An 11950-nucleotide genomic window follows, 5' to 3' on the forward strand; every position below is an offset into this window, starting at 1 on the left:
GCAGAATCAGACCTTCTGATGGATGATGGTTCCCAGGTTAGAGCCTGAAGTGTCCTGATGTGGCTCCACAGAGGGAAAGGTTCCTTTGCTCCAGCTAACATATTAGCACCAACATCAGTTAGCTGCTAGCTTTAGCCTGTGGCTCCCCTGTGGGCTCTGCAGAATCAGACCTTCTGATGGATGATGGTTCCCAGGTTAGAGCCTGAAGTGTCCTGATGTGGCTCCACGGAGGGAACGGTTCCTTTGCTCCAGCTAACATATTAGCACCAACATCAGTTAGCTGCTAGCTTTAGCCTGTGGCTCCCCTGTGGGCTCTGCAGAATCAGACCTTCTGATGGATGATGGTTCCCAGGTTAGAGCCTGAAGTGTCCTGATGTGGCTCCACGGAGGGAAAGGTTCCTTTGCTCCAGCTAACATATTAGCACCAACATCAGTTAGCTGCTAGCTTTAGCCTGTGGCTCCCCTGTGGGCTCTGCAGAATCAGACCTTCTGATGGATGATGGTTCCCAGGTTAGAGCCTGAAGTGTCCTGATGTGGCTCCACGGAGGGAAAGGTTCCTTTGCTCCAGCTAACATATTAGCACCACCATCAGTTAGCTGCTAGCTTTAGCCTGTGGCTCCCCTGTGGGCTCTGCAGAATCAGACCTTCTGATGGATGATGGTTCCCAGGTTAGAGCCTGAAGTGTCCTGATGTGGCTCCACGGAGGGAACGGTTCCTTTGCTCCAGCTAACATATTAGCACCAACATCAGTTAGCTGCTAGCTTTAGCCTGTGGCTCCCCTGTGGGCTCTGCAGAATCAGACCTTCTGATGGATGATGGTTCCCAGGTTAGAGCCTGAAGTGTCCTGATGTGGCTCCACGGAGGGAACGGTTCCTTTGCTCCAGCTAACATATTAGCACCAACATCAGTTAGCTGCTAGCTTTAGCCTGTGGCTCCCCTGTGGGCTCTGCAGAATCAGACCTTCTGATGGATGATGGTTCCCAGGTTAGAGCCTGAAGTGTCCTGATGTGGCTCCACGGAGGGAAAGGTTCCTTTGCTCCAGCTAACATATTAGCACCACCATCAGTTAGCTGCTAGCTTTAGCCTGTGGCTCCCCTGTGGGCTCTGCAGAATCAGACCTTCTGATGGATGATGGTTCCCAGGTTAGAGCCTGAAGTGTCCTGATGTGGCTCCACGGAGGGAACGGTTCCTTTGCTCCAGCTAACATATTAGCACCAACATCAGTTAGCTGCTAGCTTTAGCCTGTGGCTCCCCTGTGGGCTCTGCAGAATCAGACCTTCTGATGGATGATGGTTCCCAGGTTAGAGCCTGAAGTGTCCTGATGTGGCTCCACGGAGGGAAAGGTTCCTTTGCTTCAGCTAACATATTAGCACCAACATGAGTTAGCTGCTAGCTTTAGCCTGTGGCTCCCCTGTGGGCTCTGCAGAATCAGACCTTCTGATGGATGATGGTTCCCAGGTTAGAGCCTGAAGTGTCCTGATGTGGCTCCAGGGAGTGAACGGTTTCTTTGCTCCAGCTAACATATTAGCACCACCATCAGTTAGCTGCTAGCTTTAGCCTGTGGCTCCCCTGTGGGCTCTGCAGAATCAGACCTTCTGATGGATGATGGTTCCCAGGTTAGAGCCTGAAGTGTCCTGATGTGGCTCCAGGGAGTGAACGGTTTCTTTGCTCCAGCTAACATATTAGCACCACCATCAGTTAGCTGCTAGCTTTAGCCTGTGGCTCCCCTGTGGGCTCTGCAGAATCAGACCTTCTGATGGATGATGGTTCCCAGGTTAGAGCCTGAAGTGTCCTGATGTGGCTCCACGGAGGGAACGGTTCCTTTGCTCCAGCTAACATATTAGCACCAACATCTAGAAAGGGCCACCTTGCTGCTGCCGGGGGAAGTGGGGGGTTAGACCCAAAAGGAGTGCGCACACGTCTTAGATGTCGCCTCCTCCACAGCCCCCCTCCCGGGGTGAAGATGCTGCTGTGTTATCCACACACGGCGGCCCAGCAGCTGTGGCCCCGCCCATCCGGGACCTGGCCACCGGGCAATGAGCGGGCCAGTGGGACCGGGATGAACTGGCATCAGGCCACGTTTCACCTCCCTGCTTCACTTAACCTGACAGCCTCACTGGGCTCCAATTTCTATTCCGCATCCCATCATTTCCCTGAGCCAAACCTTCTTGGCAACAGCGGCGTGTTGTGGAAGGGTTAAGGACAAAATGGAGTGCGCTCATTGTGCCTCCACCCCGGCCCAGCACGCAGGCAGAATCCCTAAAACGGTGCCTGGCCCACATAGATACACCTCCTCATTCAGCCCGGGGACACGGATGCTCGGGACGCAGCCTGACTCACCGCGGAGCAGCACGCAGCCATGAGACGTGCACGCCGCTCCGGCTCCGAGTCACAAACCTCCCTCCTTTATCGCCCTGCTTCCGTGTCTGGATTCAGCTCCGCGTTAATGGAACTGACTTGAAGGGACCAACATGGATCCCGACAGGAAGTGGGGGGAAACGCTCCTCCTGCTGGTGACGGATAAATGTGGCCGAGCAACCGCACGTTCTTGGGGGGGTGTTTGTGAGCTCACAGCAGCACCTCTGTGGAGGTCTTTACCTGGAGGACGCAGCAGCACCTCTGTGGAGGTCTTTACCGGGAGGACGCAGCAGCACCTCTGTGGAGGTCTTTACCTGGAGGACGCAGCAGCACCTCTGTGGAGGTCTTTACCGGGAGGACGCAGCAGCACCTCTGTGGAGGTCTTTACCTGGAGGACGCAGCAGCACCTCTGTGGAGGTCTTTACCTGGAGGACGCAGCAGCACCTCTGTGGAGGTCTTTACCTGGAGGACGCAGCAGCACCTCTGTGGAGGTCTTTACCGGGAGGACGCAGCAGCACCTCTGTGGAGGTCTTTACCTGGAGGACGCAGCAGCACCTCTGTGGAGGTCTTTACCTGGAGGACGCAGCAGCACCTCTGTGGAGGTCTTTACCGGGAGGACGCAGCAGCACCTCTGTGGAGGTCTTTACCTGGAGGACGCAGCAGCACCTCTGTGGAGGTCTTTACCTGGAGGACGCAGCAGCACCTCTGTGGAGGTCTTTACCTGGAGCACGCAGCAGCACCTCTGTGGAGGTCTTTACCTGGAGGACGCAGCAGCACCTCTGTGGAGGTCTTTACCGGGAGGACGCAGCAGCACCTCTGTGGAGGTCTTTACCGGGAGGACGCAGCAGCACCTCTGTGGAGGTCTTTACCTGGAGGACGCAGCAGCACCTCTGTGGAGGTCCAGGTCCAGAGTCCGACCCTGCAGGCGTAAAAGCCGCCCGGGCACCTCTGCAGGGGGCCGCTCCTCCACGTGCCCATGCATGTGCACGTCGACCCCGGTGGACATCTGTTGCAGCATCCCAGCCGGCGGTCGTCGGGGAAACCAACCGGTCCCCAGACCAAGATGGCCGCCAGATCGTCCAGCAGGCAGAAATCCGTAGAGCTGCACGACAGAGCAGTAATAACAGGTTAATAAAGGAAGAGGGTGGACCGGTGGGACGTGTCCCAAAGCCAACGCAGCTCTCAGACCTGAGCAAACCACCCTCGGTTCTGGTGCGCTGACGTGTGCTCCGCTGCTGGACGGAGCAGCACGGGCAGATAGTGCAGCCAGAGCCCAGAACCGGTCCTCGTTAGCCTGGCTCGTGCACTGTCCTCAGAGCCAGAGACGCACTCATGTTATTAGTGATGCTGAAACATTGGCAGAGACGTTCCTGAAGGGACCAGAGGACACTGAGCGGTCCTGGTCCCAGGGACGTTCCTGAAAGGACCAGAGGACACTGAGCGGTCCTGGTCCCAGGGACGTTCCTGAAAGGACCGGAGGACACTGAGCGGTCCTGGTCCCAGAGACGTTCCTGAAGGGACCGGAGGACACTGAGCGGTCCTGGTCCCAGAGACGTTCCTGAAGGGACCAGAGGACACTGAGCGGTCCTGGTCCCAGGGACGTTCCTGAAGGGACCGGAGGACACTGAGCGGTCCTGGTCCCAGAGACGTTCCTGAAGGGACCGGAGGACACTGAGCGGTCCTGGTCCCACGGACGTTCCTGAAGGGACCGGAGGACACTGAGCGGTCCTGGTCCCAGGGACGTTCCTGAAGGGACCGGAGGACACTGAGCGGTCCTGGTCCCAGAGACGTTCCTGAAGGGACCGGAGGACACTGAGCGGTCCTGGTCCAAGCCTTGGTCCAAGCCTCTGAATGTTGTGAGACAACGTCGGTGCGTCGTCCAGCGTTCCCAAATCCATTCCTGAGTCGCCACCTGTGCCTGCTCAATCCTGACTTGTGGGGACTCGTGTTGGGACTCTGTGCAGTCCCCCAACAACAGACACTTATTATCGGTGTTTGTCAGTAATTATTGTAAAATGAAGCCAGAAGGAAAATGATCCAAAGTGTGAAAATAAAAAGCTTCAGTATAATTAGCATATTAATGGAGACCGTGTGTTGCTGAAATCGATTTCTTTGCTCCATTTACTGTACTTTCTCAGGTTGTGTCTCACCAGACACACTCATCGCTACACACCCCACTGTGTGTGTGTGTGTGTGTGTGTGTGTGTGTGTGTGTTCTTTCAGACAGCCGAACTGAAAAATTGCTTTCTAAAGGGCCACTAAAGCATAAAAACACAACAGTAAATCAATAATGTATGAATAACATTCTACCCAGTGTTCTCTTCAAGTGTGGCTTCATCACAGCAAACCGGAGGGAGCCCAACGCTGCAGCATATTATGGGCTGCTTCATTACACCAAACAGGATGTTGTGTTCTCACGCAGCAAAAGTGTGATTTTTCTCTCTGTCGTGATTTTACAGGACTTCCTGCTCCTGTTATAGGAGACCAGCTCGTCCTCTGGGGTTCTTCCTCAGGACAGGTTCAGGTTTCACAGTCCGGTTCAGTCTGACATCATCAGATCCTGTCTAACATTGAACCAGAAACAGATGTTTCACCACTGGACAGCACATGTGATGGTGATCCACACCCTCCACGGGACCAAAGCCTTGCTGTATGCTAACGCGGGTCCTTCAGATCTTCCTCTCAGCTAGCTGTCTCTGCTAGCTGTAAGCAGGGACAAGCATGCTAGCATCTGTGTTGACTTCCAGGTGTGCTGTGGTGTTCGGCCGCTGGAGTGCAACTCTCACTGTTGCTAAGAGACAACACAATAGGACAGTTCTACACTGTTCCAGGGGCTAAGAGCTCAAGTGTGGCCCCCCATGATGGGTCCCAATAAACCACAGGCTGTGGGTGGACACCTCTGGATTTTCCATGAACATTTAAGAGCCTAATGTGTGAATTTGTTGGAATTTCTGTTTGTGCCACCCAACAGATCATTTCCTTCCAGCCTTGTTGTCAATAATCAGGCTGGAACAACAAAAACAGACAGTTGAGGGTCAGAGGTCAAAGGAGGGCAGCTGCGTTTTTACCTCGTTTTCTTTAAAATGTTGTTCTGATGTTTTAAGGAGCCTCTTCTTGGTGGAGGTAAAATCAATAAAGCATTTGGGCTGTAATCCGATCCAGTGAGTGGAATAAACCCAGCACCGCGGATCCTTCACGTGGCTTCCTGGAGTCCCGACCCAGAAGAGACTGATGTGGAGCTGATGTTGCCCAGCTGTGCCTGGGTTCTGGCTCCGCCCACAACTACGTGGGCATCCGGCAGAGATATCCCAAACCGGGAAGCAACCACAGCTAAAGGACACCTGGCGCTCCTCATTTGCATATTTCTTCTTTCCGGTTCCGACCACGAGACCCAACGGTCGTGTAACTGAGCGGGAAACGCCGACGATGTCAGTGGGATCGGACCAGCGGGTTCCTCCATTCCTCCAAGGCCGTCCAAGTCCTCCTCGTTGGCCCGGGAACCCGCACGGAACAGAGCCGCAGAACCTTCTCCTGACGCAGGACCGAGCCGCCGCCCGACTGAATAATTCGGCCTCTTTTGGTGCCGCCTGCCTTGATCTCTCTTTCAAACCCGCTCTTTGTTTTCCAACGTCCGCAGGCTAGGAAATACTTTAGCACACATTTATGCAGCTCTCCTCCGAATAAACGTCATTCTGGCCCGGTTCTGTTGTTGTTTTTAACTCAAAGCTTTGGGATAATAAAACGTTGACCTTCTGGTTGTTTGGACCTGCTCCTTCTACCAGGAGAACCGTTCCACCGGTTCTACGGTTTCATGATGTTCTCATTCATGTTTATGTGGGTCTCACTGGGCTGGTACTGGGCTGGTACTGGGCTGGTTCTGGGCTGGCTCTGGGCTGGTACTGGGCTGGTTCTGGGCTGGCTCTGGGCTGGTACTGTGCTGGTACTGGGCTGGTTCTGGGCTGGTACTGGGCTGGTTGTGTCCTGACTGGTCCTGACTGGTTGTGTCCTGACTGGTCCTGACTGCTTGTGTCCTGACTGGTTGTGTCCTGACTGGTCCTGACTGGTTGTGTCCTGACTGGTCCTGACTGCTTGTGTCCTGGTTGTGTCCTGGTTGTGTCTTGACTGATCCTGACTGCTTGTGTCCTGACTGCTTGTGTCCTGACTGCTTGTGTCCTGGTTGTGTCCTGGTTGTGTCCTGACTGCTTGTGTCCTGGTTGTGTCCTGACTGCTTGTGTCCTGACTGGTCCTGACTGGTCCTGACTGGTTGTGTCCTGACTGGTCCTGACTGCTTGTGTCCTGACTGGTTGTGTCCTGACTGGTCCTGACTGGTTGTGTCCTGACTGGTCCTGACTGCTTGTGTCCTGGTTGTGTCCTGGTTGTGTCCTGACTGATCCTGACTGCTTGTGTCCTGACTGCTTGTGTCCTGACTGCTTGTGTCCTGCTTGTGTCCTGGTTGTGTCCTGGTTGTGTCCTGACTGGTTGTGTCCTGGTTGCGTCCTGACTGCTTGTGTCCTGGTTGTGTCCTGACTGCTTGTGTCCTGACTGCTTGTGTCCTGGTTGTGTCCTGCCTGCTTGTGTCCTGGTTGCGTCCTGACTGCTTGTGTCCTGACTGCTTGTGTCCTGGTTGTGTCCTGACTGATCCTGACTGCTTGTGTCCTGACTGCTTGTGTCCTGGTTGTGTCCTGGTTGTGTCCTGACTGCTTGTGTCCTGGTTGTGTCCTGACTGCTTGTGTCCTGGTTGTGTCCTGACTGCTTGTGTCCTGACTGCTTGTGTCCTGGTTGTGTCCTGCCTGCTTGTGTCCTGGTTGTGTCCTGACTGCTTGTGTCCTGACTGCTTGTGTCCTGGTTGTGTCCTGACTGATCCTGACTGCTTGTGTCCTGACTGCTTGTGTCCTGGTTGTGTCCTGGTTGTGTCCTGACTGCTTGTGTCCTGGTTGTGTCCTGACTACTTGTGTCCTGACTGGTCCTGACTGCTTGCGTCCTGACTGGTTGTGTCCTGGTTGTGTCCTGACTGCTTGTGTCCTGGTTGTGTCCTGACTGCTTGTGTCCTGCTTGCGTCCTGACTGCTTGTGTCCTGGTTGTGTCCTGACTGGTCCTGACTGGTCCTGACAGGTTGTGTCCTGGTTGTGTCCTGACTGCTTGTGTCCTGTCTGCAGGGACGAGGACATCCTGCGGCTGCGGCCCGGCCGTCCTGCTCCTGCTGTGCGCTCTGCTGAGGGACGCCTTGTCATAATCTGAGGAACTGACCCGCTTCGCACCCCGACCTCGCTCCCCCTCTATGTTCTGTCCCTCAGTGAACCTGTGAAATGCCTGTTTTACTTTAGCCACGCCCCCTCCGCACCAGGCGACGCCCCCATTTCCCAGCAGCCCCTGCTCTTGTAACGCAGCACATTGTTCTGAGCCACCTTCAACACCAGTCACTTTTGAAACCAGCTGGATTCCGTTGCGCCACATCTGTGAACTGGGGCTTCACCTCCCTGGTCCAAACACGGACACTGTTGGATAACTCTCATGGACAAATAACTTTCTAAAGGAGTTTTCTTTTCCTCTCTGTGTGTTCATTGTTCCAAAGAAAAGAATAAAATAAGGATAATTGACATCTGTGTAATATATGATTCTAGATATATTAATCTGTTTAATTTGAAACACCTAGAATAAATGTATGTGCTGTATGTGTACATAGCTGGTGTTGACCAGATTAGCTTGAGCCGTTGCTAACAGGCCCTGAACCGTGCTAATTTAGATGGGTAACATCAGCCATCCCAGGGCTGGAAGGGTCATGACCTTCAGCTGTACTGAACATCCAAATGATCTGCTGTGCATAATTTGACACCATGGTAGTGAAACAATTGTGCATGCTTGTTAGTCTGAAGGTTTAACCAAGCAAACATACATCACTCAAGCTTGTAAGTCACCACTTGAAGTTCCGTGTTCCAGTCTGTTGAATTTATCTTCCATTTTAAATGTACTAGCTTCGATGTGAAAAAAGAGAACGAATATTCTCAAGGTTTGTCCTTTTCTTTTGTACCACATCTTGGGTAGGAATAAAACCAGAATGTCACAGTGTGCGCGTGCTTGAACGTCCTGATGTGGAACCATCCATTTTAGCCTGCCCGTCTTAACGTGGCGTGCTCCCGTGGCCACACGCGCTTCTTGTTACGTGACCGTTCGTCCACTCTGGTTCGTCCTCGTGGATGCCAACACACACACACACACACACACACACACACACTTTTGCAGACACGTTTAATTTTCTTCAGATATATATATATATAGATATATATGCCCCGTATTTGGGGGAGGAAATTCATATTTGAAGTGTCCGATCTATTTTTAGCTTTTATTTTCAGACCTATCATAGAGATTTGTATCCGCACAGAGCATTTATGAGCTTTGACAATCTGCCTCCAACACAGAGACACAGCTGAGAGCTTCGATTGTGGGGATGCGGCCGTTAGAGGTGGGAAATGACTTGATTGGTGGTGTCGGGCCAAGTGCTCCGCGGCAGGCAGCCGTCGGCCGGCAGGGATCGATATTTTATTTTGGCAGAAATCAGCCCTGAGGAGGTGCTATTTTTGCTGAGCTCAAACCAAGCTAAGCTAAGACGAAGCTCCTGCTGGAATCTGACATCCACAACATACACGTGTCGTTGCTGCAGCTCCTGTCAGCTGCTTTATACTCAACTCCCTTTAAGCCTTTATCCACTTTGGAGACAGAATAACAGCTCCTGTACAGGAGGAGCCGGAGCAGCGCAGCAGCTGCCCACCGGGCCACCGGTGGGACCTGTCCCTCCGGGGGTGGAGCCCTCGGTGGCGTTATCGGACAGCTGATCGAACCTCGCCCTCACATCCACGTCCCGCTGCTGGGACTGGGAATGTTTCCTTTAAATGTCTAACGAAGAATGTTCCCCTTGCTCAAAGTTGTGTTTCTGTTAACGAACTGAGATTGAGATGTTTGAACAGGCAGCAGCACTTTGAAGAACGCATGCACAGCTGGACACTGAGAGTCTGTCCGTCCCTCGTGTGAAGAGATGCAGATCTGTTCAACCTGTAAATGAATTATAAGCATGTTTATTTTTAATTAAGAGGCCAGTGATGTTCTGTACTTGTGCCGATGGTGTCATGTACTCATAGTCGAGTGTTAACGAGTCCAAAGTGGGTTTTCACCTCTTGAAACTGAACTCGGGTAAATGTTTTTGACAAAAAAGGAGAAATCTCTCTATATCGAAAACCTTTGCTTTATAGAGCTTCATCCTGAAGCCGCGAGTTTGTGTCTGCAACCAGCTGGACGGGGATGAAGGAGAGACTGAAGGAAGTGGCTTCTGCAGCGTTGGGCAGCGACAGCAGCAGCAGCAGCAGAGCAGCAGCTGATCAGCTACAGCAGCTACAGCAGCAGCAGCTACAGCAGCAGAGCAGCAGCTGATCAGCTACAGCAGCAGCAGCTACAGCAGCAGCAGCTACAGCAGCAGCAGCAGGGCAGCAGCTGATCAGCTACAGCAGCAGCAGCTACAGCAGCAGCAGCTACAGCAGCAGCAGCTACAGCAGCAGAGCAGCAGCTGATCAGCTACAGCAGCTACAGCAGCAGCAGCTACAGCAGCAGAGCAGCAGCTGATCAGCTACAGCAGCTACAGCAGCAGCTACAGCAGCAGCAGCTACAGCAGCAGCTACAGCAGCAGCAGCTACAGCAGCAGCTACAGCAGCAGCTACAGCAGCAGCTACAGCAGCAGCAGCTACAGTAGCAGCAGCAGCTACCGCAGCAGCTACAGCAGCAGCTACAGCAGCAGCAGCTACAGTAGCAGCAGCAGCTACCGCAGCAGCTACAGCAGCAGCAGCTACAGCAGCAGCAGCTACAGCTGCAGCAGCTACAGCAGCAGCAGCAGCTACAGCAGCAGCAGCTACAGCAGCTACAGCTGCAGCAGCTACAGCAGCTACAGGCTACAGCAGCAGCGATGTTCTCTCTCCACCATCACATCTTGTGCTGTGGCTACGCTGCCACAGAACTGACGCGATGTCGATGTGTTTGTTTCTTTGAGTCTTTCACTGCGATGCGTCCCGTCTGTTGAGCTGTCAGAGAAATCTAGTTCTCCTCTCTTAGTTATTGTGTGAAGCTTCTGTACTGCAACACTGCAGCAGTTTGTATTATTATATCGGAACAAAATATTGAAATAAACCATTTTCACAGATGAAATTCAAACACTGGAGGATTCGTCTGTGGGGGGGGGGGGATGCTGAGAGCCAACATCCAGCTGGAGCGGCCCCAGATACACGCCTCCTTCTGGGCAGAATAGAACAGACTGGATCGGTCATTCGGGGTCCTCAGGTCTGACTGGAGTGGAAAGGTTTAAATAGTCCAGGAATGTTCCAACATGGCCAATATTTACATTCACAGTCCAGTTTCACCAGGTGATGAGTTCCTGCAGGAGCCTCCACAGGCAGTAATAGACTCTCGTCCAAATGTGATCAGGCCCGACTGCAAACACCTAAATGTTCGCACACTTTCATTAGGAGTGAAGAGCAACTCCTGTTGCCTGGAGTCAAGGTTCCTCTGTGGGCGGCTGCTCAGGTGGATCAGCTGCATCTGCTGGGAGCTTCCTGGAGGAGCTGCACGTCACGCTGACGCCCCTGCACGTCACGCTGACGCCCGTGCACGTCACGCTGATGCTGGTGCACGTCACACTGATGCTGGTGCACGTCACGCTGACGCCGGTGCACGTCACGCTGACGCCCGTGCACGTCACGCTGACGCCGGTGCACGTGTGCAGGCTTCACCTTTAAAAGAAGGTGTTGATACTGAGACCGTCTAACTGACACTTTAAGGCCTCCTAGACCGTCTGACCGACACTTTAAGGCCTCCGAGACCGTCTGACCGACACTTTAAGGCCTCCTAGACCATCTGACCAACACTTTAAGGCCTCCTAGACCGTCTGACCGACACTTTAAGGCCTCCTAGACCATCTGACCAACACTTTAAGGCCTCCTAGACCATCTGACCGACACTTTAAGGCCTCCGAGACCATCTGACCAACACTTTAAGGCCTCGGAGACCGTCTGACCGACACTTTAAGGCCTCCGAGACCGTCTGACCAACACTTTAAGGCCTCCGAGACCATCTGACCAACACTTTAAGGCCTCGGAGACCGTCTGACCGACACTTTAAGGCCTCCTAGACCATCTGACCAACACTTTAAGGCCTCCGAGACCGTCTGACCAACACTTTAAGGCCTCCGAGACCGTCTGACCAACACTTTAAGGCCTCCTAGACCATCTGACCAACACTTTAAGGCCTCGGAGACCGTCTGACCGACACTTTAAGGCCTCCGAGACCGTCTGACCAACACTTTAAGGCCTCCGAGACCGTCTGACCAACACTTTAAGGCCTCGGAGACCGTCTGACCGACACTTTAAGGCCTCCGAGACCGTCTGACCAACACTTTAAGGCCTCCGAGACCGTCTGACTGACACTTGGGATGAGATTTAAACAGGCAATTCAGTTCAAAGACCCAGAAACTGGAGACCATTAAATTAAAGATTCACTTGTTGCCAAGAGAGAGTGTGTGAGTGTGTGTGTGTGTGTGAGTGTGTGTCTGTGTGAG

At 53.3% G+C, this 11950-nt stretch overlaps 1 protein-coding gene across 1 annotated transcript in view; it reads left to right on the forward strand.

The window, feature by feature from the left end:
• The window catches only part of LOC101068727 (V-set and transmembrane domain-containing protein 2A-like), a 37977-nt gene extending 29552 nt beyond the window's left edge, over nucleotides 1-8425 (forward strand). Inside the window, exon 5 of the mRNA XM_029831932.1 lies at nucleotides 7515-8425. Coding sequence (XP_029687792.1) covers nucleotides 7515-7591 — 77 coding nt within the window. The 3' untranslated portion in view covers nucleotides 7592-8425. The remainder of the gene's footprint in view (nucleotides 1-7514) is intronic.
• The last annotated feature ends 3525 nt before the right edge of the window (nucleotides 8426-11950 follow it).

Source organism: Takifugu rubripes, unplaced genomic scaffold (assembly GCF_901000725.2).
Source record: "Takifugu rubripes unplaced genomic scaffold, fTakRub1.2, whole genome shotgun sequence".
In the NCBI taxonomy this organism is placed as follows: Eukaryota; Metazoa; Chordata; class Actinopteri; order Tetraodontiformes; family Tetraodontidae; genus Takifugu; species Takifugu rubripes.